This window comes from Callospermophilus lateralis, chromosome 11 (genome assembly GCF_048772815.1).
Source record: "Callospermophilus lateralis isolate mCalLat2 chromosome 11, mCalLat2.hap1, whole genome shotgun sequence".
In the NCBI taxonomy this organism is placed as follows: Eukaryota; Metazoa; Chordata; class Mammalia; order Rodentia; family Sciuridae; genus Callospermophilus; species Callospermophilus lateralis.
Window position 1 is genome coordinate 52,701,723 of NC_135315.1, and position 26,600 is coordinate 52,728,322.

Consider the following 26,600-nt stretch of genomic DNA (forward strand, 5'->3'; position numbering starts at 1 on the left):
TCTTTACTCAGGTGTTTATTCACTGTCTTTAATACATTTCAAAATCTGTAATGGAAATGGCAAGAAAACAAATACAAAAGGTGTTTTTCAAAAGTAAAGTTGTGGGCTGGGGTTGTGCTCAGTGGTAGAGTGCTCATCTCAAATGTGTGAGGTTCTGGGTTTGATCCTCAGCACCACATAAAAATAAGCTATTTGGTCCATCTACAACTAAAAAAAAAAAAAAATTTTTTTTTTTTAAATAAAGTTGCAGAGTATAGTGCAAAGATGTTACACAATAACATTTTAAAATTGCACTTCCTGGGACTAGTCCCATGTTCTGTTATGTTCTGTAACACTTTTGATGGCTTTATGCTCTGACACATCAAGGAGAGAAAGCAGTGGCTGGGGCAGACAGAAGAAACCAGTGGAGGGAATGCTTTACAGACACTGGCTGGGATGGTGGGATGAGTTTTCTAGGATTAGTTTCTCATTTGGGGAGAATAAATCTGCCAGGAGCTTTCAAAGGTATAACATCTTGATGGAGATAATAAATAGAGAAGAGCAGTGAAGAGAGGAAGACAGGAACTGAGGAGAAAGGGAAAAAAGGAGACTAGAAAGAGAAAAGAGAAGAAGAATACAAAGAATTCAGGGGAGAACCCCACCCTAGAGCAAGCAGTGTGACTTAAAGATGGGTGGGTATAGTTCTATTGGATTGGCTCATGTGTAACAGTCCAGAGTCCACCAAACTGACCCCTTGGGGGCTGCTAGTGCTATAATGCTGCTTGCTTGGAGAGACCTGGCTGGGATTATTCCCAGCATCCTCTCACTGGAACTGTGACTACTGACTTTGGATATTCACAGGTAGGAAAAGAGATCAGTGCTCGTGGAAGTCACTACCCCCAAAATAAACACAATGGTTGAGTAAAAAGTCTCAAATCCTCAAAGAGAGGTTCTTTAAAGGGCTCTTTATTTCCGTTTGTCACCTTCAAAGTGCAGTTTTCCAGGTAGTTAGCAATGCCAAAGACAATTGATTGGGCTTATTTGAAATGTGCATTGCAGATAAACACAATTTGTACGCCATATTAGAAAAACCAGATACTGAAACTACTGGGCTCATTTCAATATACTACTGGTATAATCAGTAATTTTTATTTTCCCTTGGTTTAAAGGACCCAAATGTGTCTTTAAATCACTAACTCTATTAACTTGCTAAAGGCAAGTGATGTTCAGCTTGACAAAGGTTAGAGGAAGTAGTCACAGGAGAAAGAGGCTCCTTCCAGTTAGCTCCCCCCTTTAGATATTATATCGTAATCATAATCCCCACTTTGCAAAGTGGCTGGAAATATATTTATTTAGTACTTATAGTTTGTAAGGTTTTTTTTCCCCCTGAAAAAATTGCCCAAGGTCCATCAATTAAATTAGCCTAATTCACATCCCTGGCATAAAGGCAGTTTCATAAGGGGAGAAAAGTCTATTTAAATTGAAGCCCATTACGACCATTAAACTTACCGAAGTCATCACATGCCACCAAAAATACAAGGCACAATTTAAAAAAATAATGTAAGAGAAAAACCATAGGCAACAGGTCCAAATCACATTTTTTTAAATTCAGAAAAGCAAGAAATGGAAATTAGGAAATACAAGTGGGGGAAAAGGACAATTATGTAAATCTGGATTACAAAGAAAATTGTTTTGGAAGAACTAGAAAGTTAACCTAAGAAACAAGAGATTAAAACAATAGATTCAATGTCATAGTGAGACAAACCAGTTGCCCAACTGAAATGAAAAGCATATCCCCTAACTCTTTGAGACTTAGTTATATATAAACAAGATGGAAGTCAGTCTTGAGATATAAACACACACATATATATACATACATATATATACACACACACATATATATATATAATATGCCAAAATGAATTGATGTTACTTAAATTATGAAAGCATAATGTCAGAGGACTGATAATAGGAAAAGTCACTGCATACCTTCAAGTCATAAAACTTTCCTTCAAAGCTTCAAAAATAAATTGCTGATTCAAGATGGCAGATTAGAGAAAGCCTACATTTTCAGTTACACTGTGGCTGGGGATTTAATCAGAGGGAGTACTGCTTCTCAGTGAGGTGGGTGAAAGAGGAAAATCACTGAAAAAATCAATATTGGACAATCAGAATCTTATAGACTCAGAAATTTATAAACATTGAACAAAGCACAACAGAGCCAAACCGGTCATAGCACTGGTTCACTGCAGAGGGGAGGAGGGAAAATACAGACAGAGAAACACAATAGACAAGTTTGACAAGAAAAACCTGTAGATCAGAAGAGCAGCCTGAACTTAGCTGCACAGCCCACTGGTATATGAAAAGTGCCCTGTTTCTCAACTGGCAAGAGGACAGCTGAGGTGGGAGACAACTTGAGAAGGCCACACTGCAGCTTGCTGCTGTGGGAGATTGTAGCAAACACTGCCATATTGTCCTGACAAGTGCCTACTATGTGGCATAGGGTGTAGCTAACAGCACGAGTGAAAAGGGCCCCCAAAAGATCGTACACAGGGGGATTCAAGTCAGAAATATGGAGGGAAATGCAGCCAGCTTTCCCTTTGAGCCTAGTAGCTCACATAACCAGCTGAAGAGGGTCAGGAAAGTGAACAAGTGGGTGTAAATACACTCGGGGACTAAGCCTGGGAAGGCTGTATTTGTGGGCAGAGCAATGTGCAAGACTTGTGGAGTTTGACACCACTGCCTTGCAAGCCTTCTTGGTAGGCTCCTCAGATCCACACTCCCAGCCAAGACTGGCATCTGCCTGCTCATAGGAGTGTATTGCTATAATATCTCCAGAGAAGATACCACCACCAAAGTCCCTATGGACTGATTAGAGTCAAGCCCCAGCTGCTGGGACTCCCCTATTAGAACTCTGAAGCAGCCCCATCCTGGGAGTGCATCAGCTGGTCTGTGCAGCCCACACTCCAATTCACGGTACTTCCCATCCCATCTTCCTTTACACTGGTGAGAAGGGCTGCTAAGAGCTATTTTAATCAGCTTCAGTTTGAGCTCACTCCAGTTGGCAGCTTTGTGTGCAACACATAAAGAGGAAGGGGTTAACACCCCCCAGTCCTTGCTTGCTCTCCTGTGTGTTAAATGCCTAAAATATAGAACAAGGATAGAATTTTAAAGGCTGCGAGAGAAAAATATCAGACTATGTATTAGTGGGAAACCAATTCCAAACTCAGCTGATTTCTCAATCCAGACCCTCAAAGGTAGGAGGTACTGGAAAAACATATGCCAACCTCTGAAAGAAAATGGATGTTAACCAAAAAAACCTATATCCAACAAAATTAAGCTTCAGATTTGAAGATAAAATTAAAACCTTCATGAATAAACAAAAGTTAAAAGAATTTGCAACTAAAAACCACTACAAAATATTCTAGACAAAATATTCCATGAAAATGAAAGAAATAACAAACAACAAAAAAGTGAAAACCAGCAAAGGGAAGAACTACACTAAAGGAATAGTCAATCAAAGGAGAAACTAAGTCAAATTAAAAACTAGAGGTAAACCCAAATGACCGAGAATACAAATTGTATCTCAATAAAAACCTTGAACATTAATGGCCTAAACTCATAAAAAGACCCAACTGGCATACCGAGTTAAAAAAGAAGACCCAACAATATGCTGTCTCCAAGAGACTCACCTCATAGGCAAAGACATCCACAGACTGAAGGTGAAAGGATCAGGGGGGAAAAATATGTCACTCACATGGATCAAGTAAACAAGCAGGGGTTTCTATCTTCATATCAGATAAAGTGGACTTTAAAAGTTAATCAGAAGGGATAAAGAAGGCCACTTCATACTGCTTAAGGGAATTGTACCTTAACAAGACATAACAATCATAAAAATTTATGCCCCAAACAATGGAGCATCTGTGTACATCAAACAAATCTGTCTCAATTTCAAGAATCAAATAGACCACAACACAATAATACTGGGTAACTTTAACATGCCTGTGTCACCACTGGAGAGAGCCTCCAAACAAAAACTAAGATGCTATAGAAGTAAAAAATATAATTTAGACTTAACAGACATATATAGAATATTTCATCCATCAATGACTGAATGCACTTTCTTCTCAGCAGCACATGGGTTCTTTTTTAATATAGACCATGTTATGTAAGCTATCACATATTTTGGCATATAATTGTAATATTACCTCAATATATTTTTAGCATCTGTAGGGTTATTTTGATAGCTCCGTTTTCATTGATATTAATTTTGTATTCTTGCTTTTTTATTGATTAGACTTGCTTGATTTTTTATCAAATTTTAGCTGTTTTATTTCTTTTCTATTTCATATATTTCTGCTCCTACTGTTATTTTTCCTTCCTACTACAAATTTGAAAATAATTTCATTGTTATTCTAGCTTCTGATACAAGTATTTAAGTTATAAATGTTCATCTGAGTACTGTTTCACCCTAGACATCCTGATGTTAAGCTTTTATTATCATTTAGTTGGAAGCACTTTTTATTTACTTTTCTTTTACTTTCTTCCTTGACCTTTGAGATATTTAAAAGTATGCCATTTTGAAATAGTTGACATGTGGGAGTGGGGTTCTGTATGTTTTAAGTGATTGATTTCTAATGTAACAAATTATGCAAGAAACAGTCTGCATGATTTCAAATTTAAAAAGTAATGGAAATGTTTTTTATATTGATTGTATTGGTTATATACATGTCAAAACTGATCAAACTGCATACTTCAAATATGCGCATTTTATTATATCTCAATATGGGGGGGAAAAGAATCCCCTCCCACTTTTGGGGGGGGTGTTATTGCTGTGCTGGCTGGTTCATAGACACACACACATTTTCTTTTTTCTCATTTTTACAGTAATTATTTTTCTGTGTTTTTTGAGAATTAGAGATTTTTATTTGTTTTTGTTTGTCTTCCCCTCCTTTCTTCTCCCACTAACAGTCAAATTCTGTTTGTTCTTTCTCCCATTTCTTTTTTTATTTTTCCTTACTTATGGTCAATCACTTGCTACATCTCTCCTACGTTCTCAGTTCATATTTTGAACATTCTAAATGCTCTTCTATCTTCCTATCACATTTTCTTTTCTCTTACTGAGCTATACTTATACCATATTTAAAACTATTTGATTTATATAACTCTTGCCCCACCATTCATGTGTTGCAGTTGTTAGTACTGTGGACAGCATAGTTGACACATACTGTTTACTTTAATGGCAGATCTAGCCCATGGATACTTTTCATTTTGCTGTTGGCATTTGATGACCCTACCATTTCTGTTTTTGTGGTAATTAGTGTTGTAAATGTCATAGTAGGTACAAGGTATTTACTTTACTGCTGTATATTGTTTGTATCTGTTGTTGCTAATGTTTGTTTCCCCCTTTTCTGTGAGTACTGGCAATCTACAAGGACACTATAAGTTCACCGAGTAGACACTCTGCTGCTGAACTAAACCCAGTCAATAGAGAGCACACCTTGCTCTAAACACAAATTAACCACAAACTTCAGTGATACTTTAATACAGAGACAAAGCCCCCAAACTAATGAACAGCCCAAGTAGCCCTCAGCCACTCAAACATACACTCCTACAGCAAAACAGCAAATTAACACAAAGCCTGTCAATATCACACCTATGAGTGGTCTCAATCTAGGTCACTCTGACACATTGTGGTAAAGATGAGGCTGTGCCCTAAAAAGACCCATATATAAGAGTAGAAGAGAAATCCATCCCAACAGATAGACAAAACTCATCTCAGGAATAGAAGAAATATGAGAAAACAAGGAAACATGCTTCTTAAAGTTCATAATTCACAAGCAGCTGACTTCAAATATGTTGGAGTGGATGAAATATCAGTAAAAAAAATAAAGAATGATTATAAAGTGATCAATAAATTTTGAAAGAATACAGAAAAACAACTGAATGAATTAAGGAAGTCAGTGCAGGATAAGAATGAGAAATTCAACAAGGAGATAGAGATATTGAAAAAGAACCAAACAGAAATGTTGGAAATGAAAATAAATAAACCAAGTAAAATATTCAGCTGAAAGTTTCTGTAATAGAATAGACAATGTAGAAAACAGAATCTCATTGCTGGAAAATGAAGTGGGCAGCTCCAATATTCAGACAGTGTTAAAGAAAAGTCATGTTGACTAGAATATACAAGAACTCTGAAGTGCTGGTGTTGTGGCTCACTGGTAGAGCGCTCACCTAGCACATGCAAGGCCTTGGGTTCGATCCTCAGCACCACATAAAAATAAATAAGTAAAATAAAAGTATTATATCCAACTACAACTAAAAAAAAATATTAAAAAAAGAACTCTGAGACATTAGGAGACAAAATTTAAGAATTACTGGAATTGAAGAAGGTTATGAGATGCTGGCTAATGGCATAAAGAACTTTTTCAGGGAAATAATAACTGAAAAATAATCTTAAGAATGAGATAGACATCCAGATACAGGATGCTTTCAGAACCCCAAAGAGACAAGATCAAAAGAGAACCTCTTCATGACACATTATAATTAAAATGCCTAACATACAAAGATAGAATTTTAAATGCCTCAGAAGAAAACTGTCATATCACACATAGAAGTAGTCAATTAGAATTATTTCCAATTTCTTATTACAAACCCTAAAATCCAGGAGGAATGTGGAATGATGTGTTCCCTGAGAAAAAGTATATCCAACAAAACTATATTTCAGAATTGAAGTAGAAATATGAGTGGTCTCAATCTAGACCAATATAAGCAGAAAGTAAAAGAATTCCTGACAACCAAGTTGGCAATACAGAAAATACTTAAATACTTCACATGGAAGAAATAAAAAACAAACCCCAGAGTTTGCATATGGACAAATCTCACTTCTTTGTAGCATAACAAAATAAGAAACAGGACAAAATTAAACATAATAAGTCAAGATGGCAAAAATTAATAAACAACTATGATATCATTGGATGTAAACACTTTAACTTCTTCAATTAAAAGATGTACAATGACAAAATGAATAAAAAGCAAAACCCAACTATATGTTGTTTGCAAGAGACTCACCTTGCAGGCAAAGACAGCCACAGGCTGAAAGTGAAAGGATGGAAATGGATGTGTCATGCTAATGCAGCACCCAAAACAAGCAGGCGTAGCTATTCTCATATTCAACAAGGCATATTTCTAGCCAAAATCAGATGATATAAAGAAGGTCACTTTATACTGGTAAAGAGAACAATCCAAAAAGAAGATATGACAGTAAATGTTTATGCCCCCAAAGTTGGTGCATCTAATTACATAAAACAGACACTACTCAAATTACAGACTCAGATCCAAATACAATAGTATTGGGTGATTTCAACACATCTCTCTCACCAATAGATGGGTCATCCAGACATAAACTCAGTAAAGTCTCTTAGGATCCAAACAATATTATATATCCAATGAACTGAATAAATATCTACAGAAAATCTCATCCAATAATAGCCAAATACATTTTCTTCTCAATGGCTCATGGAACCTTCAAAGCCCCAAACAGACTTTATTTTAGGCCACGATACAATTCTTAGCAAGTGCAAAAATATTTATGCAATTCCTTGCATTTTATTCTAATGGAATAAAATTAGAAATCAACACCAAAATATCATAAACAGACTACATAAACACATGGAGATCGAGTTATATACTTCTGAATGATGAATGAGTGGTAGAAGAAATCGGGGGAGAATTTTTTTTTTTTTTTTTTTTTAGAGAGAGTGAGCGAGAGAGAGAGCAAGAGAGAATTTTAATATTTATTTTTTAGTTTTCGGCAGACACAACATTTTTGTTTGTATGTGGCGCTGAGGATCGAACCTGGGCCGCATGCATGCCAGGAGAGCATGCTACCACTTGAGCCACATCCCCAGCCCAAGGGAGAAATTTTTTAAAATTCTTTCATAATGGTGATAAAATGTATCTGAAACTCTGGGACACTATGAAGGCAGTTAAAAAGGGGTGATTACATAAGAAATCAGAAAGATCCCAAATAAACAACCTAATGATGCATCTCAAGACTCTTGAAAAAAAGAATAAACCAATTTCAAAATGAGTAGAAAGAAGGAAATACTTAAGATCTGGGCCAAAATCAATGAAATTGAGAATTTCAAACAATACAAAGAGCCAATAAAATGATTCTTTGAAAAGATAAAGATTGATGAGCCCTTAGCCAAACTAACCAAAAAAAAAAAAAAAAAAAAAAAAGACCCAAATTAATATAATTAGAAACAAAAAAAGGATAAATACCACAGATATCACAGAAATTCAGAGGATCATTAGGGACTATTTTTAAAACTTACTCTGCAATAAATATCTCTGGACATATACAACCTGCCAAAGTTGAATCAAGGGGACAGAGACAACCTATAAAGGTCAATATCTAGCAATGAGATAGGGACAATAATAAAAAGCCTTCCAACAAAGAAAAACCTAGGACCGAATGGATTCGCAGCTGAATTCTACCAGAACTTTACAGAAGAACTACTGCCAATACTCCTCAAATTATTCCATGAAAGAAAAAGATGAAACATGTCCAAATCCATTCTGAGACACCAGTACTACCATCGTACCAAAATCAGATAAAGACACACCAGGAAAGAAAACTACAGACCAATACCCTGATGGACTCAGATGCAAAACTCCTTAATAAAATATTAGCAAATAGTATTCAACAACATATTAAGAAGATTATACATCTTGACCAAGCTGGTTTTATCCCAGGAATGTAAAGATGGTTTACGTACACAAATAAATAAATGTAATTCACCACATAAATAGAATTAAGGACAAAAATCACAGCAGAGAAATTATTCAACAACATTCAGTATCCATTCATGATAAAAACCCTAAAGAAACTAGGAGCAGATGGAACCTACCTCAACATCATAAAGGTTATATATGACAAACCCAAAACCAACATTATAGTGAGTGAGGAAAAATTTAGAGAATTTTCTTTAAAATCTGGAATAAGACAAGGATGTCCACTTTCATCAATCCTATTCAACATAGAGAAGGAAATAAAAGTAAAGTGATAAAAATTGGAAAGAAAGATGTCAACAAATTATCACTGTTTGATAGATTTTTTAAGTATAGGATAATATTATCTGCAAACTCCAAGCTAGGTGCAGTGGCACATACCTGTAATCCCAGGGGCTCAGGAGGCAGAGGCAGGATGATTTCAAATTCAAAGCCAGCCTCAGCAATTTAACAAGGCCCTAAGCAACTTCGCGAGACCCTGTGTCTACATAAAATATAAAAAGGGTTGGGAATGGGGATGTGGCTCACCGACTGAGTGTACCTGGGTTCAATCCCCAGTACCAAAAAAAATAAAAATTAAAATTAAACTCCAGCTGAAAACTGCTGTAGCTAATAAATTCAGCAAAGTAGGAGGTTACAAAATGAACGTGGAAAAATTCCAATAGCTTTCCTATACACCTATGATGAATCTGCTGAGATAAAGAAAATCAGGAAAACAATCCAATTCACAAAAGCCTCAAACAAACTAACAGATCTAGGAATAAATCTAACCAAGGAAATAAAAGACCTCTAAAGTGAAAAAGTATAAAATACTGAAGAACAAAATTGAATAAGACCTCAGAGGATAGAAACACATCCCATGTTCATTGATAGGAAGAACTGATGTTGTTAAAATGCCCATAATACCAAAAGCAATATAACGATTCAACACAATCCCCATTAAAGTACCAATGGCATTCTTCACAGAACTAGGAAAAAACAGTCCTAAAGTTCACTTGGAAAAATAAAAGATCCCAAATAGTCACAGCAATTCTAAGCCAAAAAAGCAATCTTGGAAGCATCATAATATTAACCTGACTTCAAATTATAGTAGAGAACTATAGTAATAAATAATGCATGGTACTGGCATAAAAACAAATATATAGACCAATGATATAGACCAGAAGACACAGAGACAAACCTATGCATATGCAGTCATCTGATCCTTGACAAAACATACACTGGAAAAAAGACAGCCTTTTAAATAAATAGTGCTAAGAAAATGTGCTATCCATATGTAGAAGAGCGAGACTAGATCCTTATCTCTCACCCTGCACTAAAGTCAACTCAGAATGAATCAAAGATCTAGGAATTAGGCCAGAAACTATTCAATTCCTAAAAGAAAATGTAGGGTCAACACTCTATCATATAGGTGCACGTAATGACTTTCTCAGTAGAACATCTAAAACTCAAGAAGTAAGGCCAAGAGTTAACAAACAGGAGAGCATTGGTAATGATATTGGTCAAATGATGTTATATTGTGTGCATGTAGGAATATGTAACAAGGAATCTCTCCATTATGTACAACTATAAGGCATCAGTGAAAAAAATACAATGGAAAAAGGTCAACACTAGAACCCAAACAGGCAAAAAAATATATAAAAATAAATGGCCAATATTTTGTACATATGTATCATTGATCAGCTAGCTGTGCTTTATTAATACTAATGGAAATAGCAAGAATAAGAGGGAACAATAATGTTTAATTCACTTACATTTATTTTTGAGATATCCTCTCGTTTTTGAAACCATTTGTATTCCTATCTTTTTTGTTACTTAGCCAAACCTCTATAAATATAATTGAGATTCTATTATATCACATAAAAAGTGGTTGTATGGAGAACTATGGTACATTATTTTGAAGATGCTAGGGAATTTTAGAAATGCTGTTATTCCAAATTTGCCATAATTTCATGGAATAGGGATATATCATATTTATTCATTTCTTAAAACTGTATTGTAAAATATACATAAAATTTACCACCTCCATCATTTTCAAGTGTACACAGCTCAATGGCACTAAGTATCTTCACACTGTTGTATGACTGCGCTGTTTCTAAGAGTTAACAAACAGGATAGCATCCAATTAAAAAGCGTCCCCAAAGGCTTGGCAGAAGAATGCCCCTGAGTAGCAGCAGGAAGAGGGATTACTTGTGGACAGAACAAATGGGACCAATAGAGATGCTCCACAGAGCCAAGTAATGTACCTACATATTCACTGTTATAATTTTTAAAAATACTTTTTTTTAGTTGTTGATAGACCTTCATTTTATTTATTTATATGCGGTGCTGAGAATCTAACCCAGTGCCTCACACATGCCAGGCAAGCACGCTACCACTAAGCTCCAGCCCTCACTGTTATAATTTAAAAATGACTATATTCAGTTTTTCTTCCAGGTAACAAGCTATAGCAGAAAAAATGTCAACAAAGTGATGAAAATCTTAGATGCCATATCTGTAAGAAATAAGACTATTATTTTATAAATATGACTTTTCATAAATCCAGAATTCATTTTGAGAGGAATTACCACTTTAAGGGCTAAAAGAGGTACATGGGATATTTAGAGCACAAATCAAAGTACTGAAGGGCATTTTGTTGTTTGGCTGTTTGGCAGGCACCTGTTCTTTCGTGGATAACTAAGCTACTGCCTAACCAAATAATGTCAGCACCAACGACACAGCAGTCAGCTCCAGAGCAGCGGAAAGTGCCATAAGATGAGAGGCCCAAGCAAGGTACTTGCCATGAAGGAGGCCTGTGTCACAGTCACAGCTGATACCCGAGTCTCATACAAAGATCAATTTGTTGCCAATCCAAATAAATTGACCTTAGTGTTCAGACTCAGGGGCAGAGAAAATCAATGGTGATTTTAAAATGAACTCCAAATCAGTTATTCTAAGGAATTTAGCATGGTTCAGTGACTGAAAATTGTCATTATTGCCTGGCTCTGAGATAGAAATGTGAGCCAAAAAACAAATACCAAGTCATTGGTGAGGTTCTGTTGGAGCCAATTAATGGATCTCTGAAGCCGATGAAATTATTCATTAATTCACCAACATCTGCAGTCAAGTTATTTAAAAGCTCATAACCAGGCTTTATGACAACACCGCATTTCCAAGGGTTTGGGTACAGGAGCATTGTCTATTTTCTAACTAGCACAAATTCCCTACACTACTCAACCCCTAGAATTTCATTTAAATATGTACAATCTAAAGTGGGCATCTACTTCATCAGGGCCAAAAAAAAAAAAAAAAATCAGTCCTAGAGTTTAGTTTCTGACTACAGGCTTCTCTTTGCAACTGAGCTGCTTCCTCACAGACCCTGCAGGAAGCATGCCCCTGCACAGCAGGGAGAGGAGGGATTTATTCATGGGCAGAACAAATGTGACCAACAAAGATGCTCTGTAGAGAGTCACCAATTAATGGAGTCATGTATTATTATAATTCCTAAGAATACAGGAATTGAAAAATTTTTGTTTACTTCTATTCATTCTTTAATTTCATTTGCTTCTGTTTAACTTTATTTAACAATGTTTACTGTTTCTCCTAAGCAATGGTGAGGATCATAATTAATATTAAAGTAAACCTGTATCTCCTTCTCTGAGCACACACCAGTAACTGACTGGGGCTCAGAATGCCTCTTAAAAAGAGGGGCATACACTAGAAAGTCAGGTAGGAAATCTGTATTTGAATTTTCTTTTAGATAATACACCAAGAAGATAACACTTTATGAGTAACCGACTTTAACAATCCTATAAACCATCTGTGCCTCCATTAAACCCATTTATGATTATGATTTTTAAAGGAGGAGAGGCATGAAAATCTGTATCAAAACTTCCATTTTAAGGATTTTTTTTTCAAAAAAAACAAACAAACATGTATACTAGATTACTTTTAAATATGCAAGCCCTATAGCTATCATGTCAACTTGACAGACAAAAATAAGGAATCTCTATCAACTGCTTTTGAACACAGAAGCCAGGAGTAGCATTCCTTTATTTTCTATCCTAACACATACTAAGCCCACCAAGTTTTCTCCCTGTCTTCCACTAAAACATTTCCCCCATCCTTTTTCTTTTGTTCTGATAAGAAAAATTACATATGAACGTACAATTTTTTTTGACCTATACAATAATGCATAACACTGAAGGTAAAAAGTCCCTTATGATTTCACAGGGATCTAACCTGGCAACCGGTCACCCTGGATTAAAAAAGACTCACAAAGGTCTTGCCTAGACCCCCCAGCCCCTAGCTGATGGGCTGGAATGTATGTGGGTATGTGGGTGGAGGGGTGTTTAATTCTCTTCAAAGAGGTATGAAAAGAGGATGACAAAGTTGGATGGAACTGCAAAGACCATCTAGTCTCAGCCATCGATTTTACATGTGAAAAGACAGAGTGATTTCCTTCCCCAGGCTTACCTAGCTTGGGTAATTTCAGCCACAAATAGAATCCAATTCTTCATTTCATTTCAATTTACAAATATAAAAGAAAATCAATATGTGAATAAGGAGTGCTAGAGTGTAATAATGAACGCCTGATGGGTTTGGCTGTGTTAGCAAAATACATTAAGCAGGTGTTAGGGTGCTCCTTCTCCTGTGGAGTAGGGAGACAAATGATATCAATAAGACATACTTTAAGTATGCAAAACACACTGTTCAAAGACTCTTGACAGTTCTCAACCCAGCCAGTATGTGCTGATCCTATAGTGCAGGTAAAAGCAGATGAATTAACTGAACAATCATTACCAGAAAACATGCACAAACATGAATATCAGTAACATCATCAATCAAGGCCCTTATGGTGTAATTATTACTCAGTAAGAAAGAATGTGCTCTTAAAAATCACACTTGATTGTTTCAAACCACACCAAGCAAAAATAATCAAAAAATGATTGTACTTTGTGATCATTTCTGACCCCTTGATGATAGCAAAAAACAGTACCTCCTTGCAGATCATAAGAAGCGTGGAGGTCTCTGAGGTGATCACGGTGACAGCTCTGAGGCTGTCAGCCTCTATCAATCACCTTCTATTAAGTAAGGGTTTTCCAATTTTGCATCCCTCTCAAAGGCTTCATTTTGCCTGGATTAAGCTGAGGCATCAACATTTGAACTTGCTGCTCCTATTCCCACTCCCCAAATAAATGCTGTTAGCAAAAGACAGGATTTTCCACAGTTGGAACTCAAAATCAGCGTAGACAACAGTGATGTGGTCACATATAAACGATATTCTGACCACAAGCACTTAACACACACATTACCCAAACTTCACAAGCAACCACAGGGCACAGGATGAAGTAAATGTTTAAGAGGAAGGTCTGTGACCCTTTAGCACCTGAAATGAATATTGAGAAATACTAATGTGTACATCAGATGTCACAGTGTTTTCTTGTTCTCTAGGTAGGTCTCCTAATTGTTTCACATTATAGAGTTTCGATACTTATTATCTATTATTGCCATGATGGAGAAAAGTCATTTTTCTAAAATACTCCAGATATGCCTGGGGAGAGAAATAGTTTTCAATCAATTGAAAACACTGTCAAAAATATTAGATCTCCTTAAGGAGAGGGACCCATTTTACTTCTTTTTGTAATACTGATGGTTGGGTAGATATTTACTATGTTAATATGCCAAAATCCCAAGGTGGGGACCAGAGTGTATATAAATAGATCAAAGTTACAATCATACACATTTTTTCTGTATCAATAGATTTCATTTTTTCTGTGTCAGAATTTTGCTATTTTTAAATTTTTTTAAAATTTTTGCATTACAATTCTTAATACACATTATCACTGTTGTTTTTAATGGCTACATAAATGCAACAAAGAACCGGAAATAGGAGGGGGACAGGAAGTAACGAGGATGAAAGAGAAAGAGTTCAGCGTTAGAACAAACAGGGCTAGGGGCTGACTAGGAAGATGTGACAAGAGACCCCTGGTAGTACATTGCAACATGTTTTCCTTGACCAATGTGGTGGGTTTTTAAAATTATTATTACTGGTATTATTATTTTTATTATTATTGAATTGAACCCAGGGGCTCTGAACCAATGAGCCACCTCCCCAGCCTTTTTTTAAAAATATCTTTATTTTATTTATTTATTTTTGTATGTGGTGCTGAGGATTGAACTCAGTGCCTCATGCATGTGAGGCAAGCACTCAACAACTGAGCTTCAACCCGAGCCCCTCCCCAGCCATTTTTGTATTTTATTAGAGACAGAGTCTCACTGAGTTGCTTAGGGCCTCCCTAAATTGCTGAGGCTGGCTTTGAACTGGTGATCTCCTGCCTCAGCCTCCCAAGCTGCTGGGATTGCAGGTGTGGCCTGGCTCCATATGGTATTTTATTTTTAATGTAAATTTACTATCAATGTTAAAATATTGAAAGATTTGACTTCAAGATTCATATTTCAAGATCCTATTTTTAAAAGATACACACTGGGCACAGTGACACATTTTCATCACAGCTACTTGGGAGGCTAAGGTGGAAGGACCACAAGTTTAAGGCCAGCTTGGGCAACTTAGACAAAACTCCCATTTTGTCTCAAAACAGAAAATAAAAGGGGCTGGACATGTAACACTCTGATAGAGCACTCCTGGGTTCAACCCCCCAGTGCCACATTAAAAGAAAAAAGATATGGCAATTCTTGGCTTGCCTTTCCCCTTGGTAAAAACAAAAAACCCTGCTCTCTAGTTTGCTACTGGATATAATAATCACAGTTACCTGCTTCACTCAGGACAAGGTTTCCTGTCTGGCCTCTGAAAACAACTGCAGAGATCAAGGACTTTTTGGGGTCGGGGTGCCAGAGATTGAACACGGACACTTAAAACACTCAGCCACCTTCCCATGGGCGTAACAGTCAGCCACAATCCCAGCCCTCTTGATTGTCTTTTAGACAGGGTCAGAGTCTCACAAAATTGCTTAGGACCTCACTAAATTGATAAGACTGATTTTGAACGTGCAATCTTCTTGCCTCACTTTCCCACGTAGCTGGGTTTACAGGCATGTACCACTGTGCCTGGCTACAGAAGAGGTTTTGAGCCTGAAAAAACAGGAAGAAATGGAAAGAAAGCTCATTTTTGGAGACAGATGATGAGTCCACAAGGAACATGCACAGAGTTAGAGGGTGCTGTGGGCAGTCAAGAGAAGCTGTTTGGCAGCAAATGAAGACACAGTCATGGGATTCAGCTGAAGTCGGTCTGAGATGTCAAATTGCTAGCTGTCTGTGAAACCACCCACAACAGCAGATGAAACTAAACCTAAATGAGCATTTGAGTTCTCCATGGTCTGGTCCCAGCCTGTCTAGCTGCATTTACTATGGGGCTCTCAGACAAATGTCCTCCATTCCAGACCATCCTATTTCTTGTTTGAGAAACCCGTGTTGTTGTCCTCTTTAAGTCTGTATCTGCCATTGCCTGGAATGCTACTTCCTCCTACCTGCCTATTACATTCTATTCACCTTTCTAAAATGAGTGTAAGATATTGGCTGTGGCATGCAGCAGTATCCCATATACCTCCAGGAGACCCTTTCTCATACTGCCCCAAGTCTGCACCTTCCCATCAGATGGAACCAGAAATCAAGAAGACTTTGTGCCTGACATACAACAGCATTCAATGAATGGTAGTGGGACAAAAGAAGGGAAGGAGAAAGCAACCTGAGCGTTTCTTGGGAGGTTAGTCTTGGGATGATGCTGGGTCATGGAAATTAAGGAGGAAAGCTGTTTTCATTAGAGAACCATCTCAGACACCAGAATTTATCCAAGAACAATGAAGACAGAAGAGAGACACTAGATTTTTAGCAAAAATCTGTTACTAATGATCTTAGAGCTAGAGACAGTTTCTGATACATTATGGTAAAATAATTCAGCAATATATATCAAATGCTCACATCCTGGATCTAAATAAATCTACTTGGAAAATCTCTTTGTAATGGATGACACGTTTTCTGTTTTGAAAGACCTCCTATCATGTGATGTCCTGCCAGGAGGTGGGGTATCACCTCCCACTTAGGATGACAAAACCACCAGTCTTCCCCTGCCTACCCTGGGCAGCCAGGCTCAGTCAGTAGGCACTCCCTTCTCTGACCAAGATAGGCAGAGATGATTAGAGGCAGGGGAGCCACTCAGCAACTCTGACCTCAGCATCCAATCCAGACTCTTCTCATTCAGGAAGAGTGAGTGCCCTGTCCCCTGGCCATTCAGATGTCACATCTCTGGGTCTCAAATGACCTTCTAACTAAGAATTCCATGATTATAAGGTAGCCAAAGCCAATCTCTGAGGCTGGCATCTGGAAGTATCCTAACCAGTATTGTTTTGGTCAGTTTTTTGTTGCTGTGACTAAAAGCCTGACAAGAACAACATAGAGGAAAAGTTTACTTTAGCTCATGATTTCAGAGTTCAGTCCATGGTTGGCTGACTCCATAGCTCTGGGACAGAGGTGAGCCAGAACGTTACCAGGGAAAGACATGGCAGTATAAAGCAGCTTAGGACACAGCAAGAGGAAGCAGAGAGAGCTAGCTCTCTTTGCCACAAACAAGATATAAATCCCAAAGTCACAATCCAGTGGTCCACCTTTTCCAGCCACATTCCACTGTAGGCAAGTGGTTAATACAGATCAGTGGGTTAATTCATGGATTAGGTAAAATCTCTGATAATCTGATCATTTCACCTCTGAAAATTCTTGCATTATCTCATGTATGAGCTTCTGGGAGACACCTCATATCAAAACTATAACATATTTTAACTGAGAGAAAGAAAAAATTTTAAAAACCCTAAATATAGGGGGGAAATCCACTATACATCTAATATAGCAGAATGTGGAACAAGGCGCCCATAACAGGAGTACAGAGTTAAATGACGACATAGCTACTTGGTAGAGAGGTACTGATCACTAACAGAATGTTTATAACATTGAAATATAGAAGGGTTTAAAAATACAGCATTACCATAATCCTATTAAATACTACTTGCAAAGAAAAAGTATAATACCAAAATATTAATTATAGAAGCATTTTACTTAATTTTTTAAATTACAAAAGTGGCATAAGCTTACTATAAGATACTCTGAAGTTATATAAAGAAAACCTTGGTAACTCCCATCAGTTGCCCCAGGCCTTACCCACTCTCACCACTCTGAATATTGACTACAGATCTTCCATACCTCTATACAAGCCTCAACAAACACTGCATATGCTCCTCTTTCCTTCCCTTTAATGGGATCATGGTATATACACTCTGCTTATATTAGTTTGATATTTTCACTTTAGCAGACTCAGAAGCAGACTCATTCTCTAGGCCTTGGTTCTGGGGTTATGATCTCTTGAAACCTCGGAGCTGCAGGCTGACTTAGGTCATTCATGAGTGATTTACAACAGATGTCCCTTTCCTATTAAGACCTATCTTTTAGCTCCAGTTCCTAGCCCAGTGACTAGAACAAAGGAGATGCTGTAACCATGTTGGCACAGAAGAAGAGAATGAGTGAAGGAGAGAGCCAGAGGACAAGATGACTTTGAAGGCAGAATTTAATGGCAGACAGAGCACTTCTCCCTTGAGAATGAATAAGGATGGCATGGGGGTATGGAGACACACCCATATACACAAATAATTCCTTGGGGCTAGGGAATTTCACTAGCTTATCTCAATGAACAATGACAAGGAAAAGAAGAAAAATAAAACAATACCTAATAAAAATATTCCCAACAAATAATAATTTTTCAAAACAATTTTCTGAAAAACAAAAGTAGCTCTAAGGTCTTTGAAATAAACCACACGACTTTGAACTACATTATTGTCAGGTTCAAAAGAACAAATATGCCGGGTGCAGTGGCACATGCCTATAATCCTAGAGTTCAGGAGTCTGAGACAGGAGAATCTCGAGTTCAAAGCCAGCCTCAGCAATGGTGAAGCGCTAAGCAACTCAGTGACACCCTATCTCTAATAAAATACAAAATAGGACTGGGATGTGGCTCAGTGGTCACGTGCCCAGAGTTCAATCCCCGGTACCCCCCCCCCCAAAAAAAAGAGCAAATGTAAGAAAAACACACTGGCAGGGTCATACAAGGTAAGGCAACATCATCACCAGTAGCATGTGCACTAGAGGTAGCTTCTGCTAACTTCATGACTAATAATGGCTTCAACAACAAAATTTCAAATTTGTTTTTTTTTTTTAAATCAACTCTTTCTCGAATCAAATGAGGATGCTAACTTCATAGCTCCAAAATATTCCTATATGACTAACTCAAGTAATTGCTTCTCCTTAATGTTCTATGCTGGTTTCAAATAGAAGCAGGAGTCCTTGAGTCTTACCTATGGAAGAGGCTCTCTGCAATCAACTTAAACCCATACCTTAACATAGCTGGTGACGAGTAAGGACTCCTTTGTACCAATCACTATTCTACCTAATAGTTCCCATAAGTCTACAGAATAACTACGTGTATAAGTTGGGCATCCCTTATCTGAAATGCTTGGGACCAGAAGTGTTTCAGATTTCAGATATTTTTGGATTTTGGAATGTTTGCATATACCTAATAAGATATCTTAAGGAAGGGATCCAAGTCTAAACAAGATATTCACTTGTTTCATACATACCTTATATACATAACCTGAAGGTAATTTTGTACAACATTTTGAGTGCGCCTGCATTTTGACTGAGACCCATTACGAGGTCAAGTGTAAAATTTTCCACTTGTGATATCATGACAACACACAAAAGAAGTGTCAGATTTTGGTGTATTTAATATTTTGAATTTTCAGAGTAGGGATGCTAAATCTGTGATTGCTATCTTCATGGTGCAGAGAAGGAAACTGAGGCTTAGCGAGCTCTCCAATTCAGCCAGGCTGAAAGTGGCAGAGCCCAAATAGACATCCAGGTCTGCTTGATGCCTGCCCAGTAGTGCTGTACTGCACTGTTTTAACGCCTGTCCTGCAGCATGTCCAGCAGTGCTGAAGGCAGACCCAATGGTTCTAGGTTAAGACTGTTTGTGCAAGGTCAGGGGGGCTGATTTCTAATCACATCACCAGAACGCTGCTGCAATCACAATAGATGTGCTTAGACAACATTACGTAATAGTCACTATGCTGAGAAGCAAGACTGTCCCTCAACCCTAGTCATTCAGAATTCTTCGTCTGGGCTTTCACAATTGGCTCCCTCCCTCAGACTCAGACAAGGCTCTATTTTGAATTCTAATGAGGATCAGGCACACTGAATATTTAAACTGCAATTACAAAGATCCTACTTTTATGTAAATGTTCTTAAAACAAGAAACAGATCTGAAAATACATAAAGGTACCAGAGGGAACCTCTAAGTCTAATTTGCTTTTAGAGTCTAGGAAAAAAAAAAATCCCAATGTTGTTTTCTGCTTGATGCTATCATAGGGCTGCAGTTGGGAGAAGAAAAGGGAGGGGGGGAAAAATCACACAAAAAAGATCTCAGCAAAAATTTTAAAGCCTGGCTCTGGAGTGAAAGGTTCACAAAGAGGTGCTTGAATTCTTTGTTAACAACTGAACAAACAAATTCATCATCAGGCCCTTCTCCTGTGTGGCCCCCTTGCAATTCGTTCTGTATTTATAACTAGAAATTCCCTCACTACTCAAGCGTCTATGACTGGTATGTCAGACCATCAAGGAAGATATGTGCAGGATAGGGAAACAAAAGGCCATTTCATGGCTCACAACATAGTTTTGCACTCCTTTGAGGAGAATGATGATGTGCCGGCTGCCATCCATCCACTCAAGTCCTCTTAGTGACACAGTAAGAGAGCACCACGTGAACAGTAATCGGGTTACACTTGAATGGTTTGCTTAAATCCCACCCCTACTAGTTAAAACACACCTTGCCTGCAGTTTCATGTATGTATGAGTTTACACATAAAATTATCAATATGCAAATGATCAATGCCTTGCATTTGAGTGGAATAGGTAAGTAATATTTTTGCTGTGTCTTGAGGCTCTTGGACCAATCCCTTACCCCTCAAATGCCTTTCCTATTAAGATCATAATTTGACTTCTGCGGCATTTGGATGTCCTCTTCTAAATGCTAGCATTTATGGAAAGGGAGTGTGAATTTTTTTTTTAATTGTCTTCTGGGTGATTTTCTCTATTGCTGGTAACGAAAAATATCTATTCCATTTTGTGTTACAGTTATTTTTAATTTCTAGAAGTTCTATTTGGTCTCTTCAAATTTTCTATGCTACTTTTTTTTAGAGTTTGCTGTTCTATCAAGATGATTTCAAGCTTAACTTTTTTTAATTTAAAAAGCAGAATTAATGTTATAATTTAAGTCTGATAAATTTTAAATTACAAGTCTATGCCGATTGGTTTCCATTTTCCACAGTCTATTGCTGATCCTTGCTCATGCTGTGCTATTCCATGTATGCTAGCTTATTCTCTGCTCACTTATCTTCAATTGCATGCTGGTCATTGCCTTTAGAAATATATATATGGTTGATTCCTAGAGATGTAGGATAAATATTCTTTGCTCTAATAGGCATTTCATTTGTTTTTGACATGTAACTGGAGCCTCAAACCAAATTCATGGTATGGGTTTCCCAGGCTACCTGAGTGTATTATGTCCACGGTACAAATTCACATGAGGGCCTTTCTCACCCAGCTTATCAGAACTGTATTCCCCCACCCCCACCTTTCTTTTTCCTCCCATATTCTGTTCAGTGCCAATACTGCCTTCTCCACAGTCCTCAAGTGCAAGTTTAATTTACTTAAGGGTGTAAATTACTCAGAGGGTATAGCTCTTTAGAGTCCCAGTGCCAAAAGTCTCCTAGTACACTTCTGAGTTGAAGTGGGCCTAAGAACTTATTTTCTATCCCACTTTTTTGCCCCTCTCACGACTATAGAAAACCCCAATTTCTACCTGCAAATAGGCATTATCAAAATAAAAATTTAAAAAAGAGAAAATATTGGAAAGCACCTAAGAGTTTAGAGTTTGGAAGAATAGTGATTCTTCACATGTTAGCTTTATAAACTCATGCACCTTTATGAGATCAAATAAGAATCACAGTGACTGCTACCATTGTACACATTTACTGTCACTTACTTTTACGCAAGGCACTGTACATAGGCAATATATAATTTAAACTTTGCAAAATGCTGCATAGGGATTACTGCAGAATAACAAGCATCTGCATCAGAACTGCTAGGCATTCTTAACAAATAATGTGCACTCTTGAATTCCATCTTAGATCTACTCAATCAGAATATCTAGCCAAGTATGTTAAGTACTCCAAGTGATTTTTATCTTGAAATATGAATCCCCATTTTGTATACAAGGCATCAAAACATAAAGTGACTTGAAAAAAACAACATCACCAAATGTAGATTCTTAACTTGGTCAGACTTCAAAATCTGAGCAACTCTCAACTATTCTGGGGCAAGTTCAATAATAAGCTAATAGTTTTGAAAAGTCAGAAAAGCAAACAAGAGCATTTTTAAAACCTACAAGAACTACCAATACCAACCTGCATTATGTTATACAATTTCCCAAACTATTAATCTCTGTAAACAAAGGTTTCACAGATTAGATTAAAAAAAGAGAAAGATAATGAATGATATTCTGTCTGGACCCCAGATAATTCATTTCATCATAATAAGATCAACACATCTTTTGGCAATTTCAATGCTTCATCAAATAAATGATACCACTTGTATTAGAGGAGCAACCAAATCCCCGCAGTAATGAGACATGGAAAACTCAAAGCAGAGTGAATCCACAAGTGATCAAAGAAGCAAAGCCATAATGATTATCATCTCTTACCACATGAGGCTGACTTTCTGTCCACCAGGTTCACACGCCTGGTTTCAGTGCGAAGTCTTTCATCTGTGTTCTCCACAAGGTTGGCAAGGTCATCAATTATCTCTATAAAGGAAAGCAAGATGGGAGATTAATATTCCCACAATACCCCAGCTCAGATTGTGGTTCCATAGCTGTGATAATCCTTCCTAGTAATAATCTGTCAAGCACAGTGAGTAAAAAGGTATATGATATTCTTTGAAAACTGCAATTCTGATTAAAATAGGCCAAAACAAAAATATTAAAGAAAGAAAACTGGTTTAATGGGATTCTAGGAAAGCAAATTTAGGGAAAAGAAAGCATGACATGATGAATTTATGCCCAGTCAAATTTTCATTCAAGTATAAAGGTGACAGAAAGGAAAACTTCAGGGTTGACCTTGGCCTTCTTGAGAAAATCACTTGATGAGAAAACTAGCCAAGCAAGAGATGAATAAAAATAAAAAACTTAATGAAGAAATCAGAGACCATGGCATAAGAGATAATGGATAGAATGAAATTCATCTCAAAACTGAACTGAGACTAAGCAAATATATGGATAACAGAAAGGTACATAAATGTTGCAAGCAACATGTGATCTAGAATTCCAACTGAAAAATTAGGGAACCATTGGGAATAGGGAAGTAAAGTAAAAAGAAGTTGAAATAATTATTTTTTTCCATTTCTCACAGCAAGTCACATCAAGCCATTAACAAGTTAAACATAGAAATATATAGCTTTTTAAAACTGCTAAAACTTCAATGTACTTTATGTCATTTTTTTGTGAACCTTTAGCAATTATCATCTTTTAGTAATTACTATCTCTTGCAAGGATCCTTTCTGTGAAGTTCATTTTTTTATGCTAATCTTTAAAAAGTAAAATTAAACACATTTAACTTCATTTTAAGTGATATTTAAAACAGCATTTTATGATCTTAATTATGTGAAATTACTTATATCCATCTTCCTATATTTGCATACCTATAGGGATATATGTGGATGAGGCATTCTAATGTTAATAATGATTATTTCTACCTGCTGTGGTGGCACATGCCTATAATCCCAGAGACTCAGGAGGCTGTGAATTTCAAGTTCAAGGCCAGCCTCAGCAACACAGCAAAAGCCTGTCTCTAAATAAATAAATAGGCCAGGGATAAAGCTCAGTGGTAGAGCACCCCTGGGTTCAATTCCCAGTACTACAAAAAAAAAAAAAAAAAAAGATAATTTATTTCTAGGTTGTGGGATCCTCTAAAACTATGAGCCCAAATAAATCTATCTTCTTTATAACTTATATAACTCATATATTTTGTCAAAGTGACAGAAATCTGACATACTGCTCAAAAAGCAAGAGAAAAAATGGGCAAAAGGATTTGAAAGGAAGATATAAACTATATTTGCAGATGACATGATTGTGTACATAGAAAACTATGAAATCTATTTAAAACTATTAGAATAAGTGACCTTAAAAAATTGGTAGATACAAAGTCAACTGTGAAAGGCAATTTATTTCCAAATACTTAAACAATAGAAAGAAAAGAAAACCTATTAAAGTGTAAGAGCATAAAAAACTTTACCAGGTACTCAGAAATAAACGTAACAGATGTGTAAATCCTTTACACTTAAAATTACAAAATGCTATTCGGGAAAAAAATTAAAGAAAACCTAAAAAAAAAAAAAAAGAAAGCATTATAGCACATTCATAGATTAGAAGACTCGATGTTTAAAAGATACCTATTCACGTTTCTCAATTGATGTACAGATCCAATGTAATCTCAATCAAAATCCTAGCATGCTTTTTAAATGAAACTAGCAATTCTAAAACTCACATGGAAATGTAAATAGGTTTTAAGTAGTTTGAATAATCTTAACAAAGGAAAAAAAGTTGGAGATATTAAAATACCAAAATTCATTTTTTATCATAAATTCACAATAATTAAGACAGCATGTATTAGAATAAAGACAAAATAGCAATGGTACAAAATAGAAAGCCTAGAGACAGACCTCTGTGAGTGCCCACATGCATGTACACTCAATTTTCAATAAAGTCATCAACAAGTCATTGAAATGGAAAAAGAATAGACTTTTCAACAAATGATGCTGGAACAACTGTATATATGTATGCAGAAACAAAATGACTTTTTTCCCCACCATGCAGACCTAACTAAGTTCCAGGACCATAAAGTTTCTAGAAGAAAAAAAAAAAAAGAAAAAAAAGGAGAAAATCTTTATGACTTTGAATGGGCAAATATTTCTTGCACAGGAAAAAAGGGAATATTCAAAAAAGAAAAAATTTGGTCAGATATTATAAAAATAAAAATTTGTGCTCATCCAAAGATACCATTACAAAAACTGATAAACAAGTCTTAGTCTGGTAAAAACAGTATTTTCAGGATATATACTTGACAAAATATTTGTATATAGACCATATAAAGAATCCCTAGAAAAGACAAACCCAGCCTTAAAAAAGATCTGAACAGATGTTTTGCAAAAGAAGATACACAAATGGTTCATAGACTCAGAAAAGGAAATCAGCATTATTAGTCGTAGAGAAATACCAATTTAAACCATGATAAGATACTACTTCACTTGCATTTGAACACTAAAATTAAAGATTGACAGTGCTAATTGTTGAGAAAGGTGTGGGCACTACAGAAGTGTACATTAGTTCTCATCAAGCCAATCATAATCTGTTCTTTCACTCAGAACTTTCACTCCTAGGTACTTGCTAATTAGAAATAAAAATATATTTCTCAAAAAGACTTATACAAAAATATGTACAGAGCCTTATTTATGATAACCCCAAACTAGAAACAACTGAAATATCAACCATTAGGAGAATGGGTGAGCAAATCGGGTTATAGCTGTAAAATAAAAAACTAGCTACTAATGAATGCAAAAACTGTATAAATAGTAAATTTTTTTTTGGCTAAAACAATAAAAACCGACCTGTGTTTTATATTCCATTTATATGAAATGTAAAGATAAACGTAACTCATAGGATAGAAATATCTCTAGGGTAATGCGGGGATTGACTAGAAAGGCACAAAAAAGAATTTTTCAGAATGATGGAAATATTATATATATAAATACAAATTTAATAACACATATAATTTATATATTTATAATATTATAAATACAAATGTATACAGTTATCAAAACTCAGAACTGAACACTAAAGACCTGTGCATTTGAGTTTATATAAGTTATACAATTTAAAATGTAAACCAGAAAAAAAATAATTTAAAGTTTACAATATTAGAGTACTCCTAAGCTTGTCCAGTATATAAGAAGGAATAAAGGAGAAAGGCAGGGAGGAAGAACTGCTTTAAGACTAACAAAACTTTAGAACTCTAAGAAGTCATTCCACCACCTTGTGGTTCCTTCCTCTTTTACATTTTTCCTGGCAGTGGAACAGTTAATCTTTCACTGAATACTCCAGCAATGGGTAACAAGGACACTTGTAAAAAAAAAAAATCAGCTCCGTGGCTGTGCTAGCCAATGACTATAATTATTATAAAGTTCTATATAATGAACTGAAAATCTGTCTGCTTTCCACTGTAACCCCAGTTACTTCCAGACACAATCTCAGTGCCCTTTCTTTCATAATTCTTCTGTATCTCTTTGTCTTAGGCTAGAGACAACTTCGAATCTTAACAAGTCCTCAAAGGAAGAGATTTCCTGATTTTGTGACAGTATTCTTCCTAAAACATGATGACAGGACTTGGAGAAGTTGTTGTGTGTGTGTGTGGGGGGGGGGGGGTCAGCACAGAACACAGTTGTGTTTATATTCAGGAGCATTTAAAATTAAGGATTTTTTTGGATGGAATGTTGACTGTGGGGCACACAGGACAAGGACGTACACAAATATCCTCATTCTGTGAGGCTTCCATTAGTTTTTCACTTTTCAATGTTATTCTTTACTTTTGCTGCTGAGCCTAGTTGTACAAACTTGTGCTTTTGTTTGCCGATATAAATTCAGTGTTATTTTCCTATGTAAGACACAACTAATAACTAAA

The 26,600-nt window shown here is 36.4% G+C and overlaps 1 protein-coding gene across 1 annotated transcript in view; it reads right to left on the minus strand.

Annotated features, from left to right (window-relative positions):
• The window catches only part of Stx8 (syntaxin 8), a 253,627-nt gene that overhangs the window by 82,058 nt on the left and 144,969 nt on the right, over window positions 1-26,600 (minus strand). Inside the window, exon 7 of the mRNA XM_076870189.1 lies at window positions 22,571-22,672. Coding sequence (XP_076726304.1) covers window positions 22,571-22,672 — 102 coding nt within the window. The remainder of the gene's footprint in view (window positions 1-22,570; window positions 22,673-26,600) is intronic.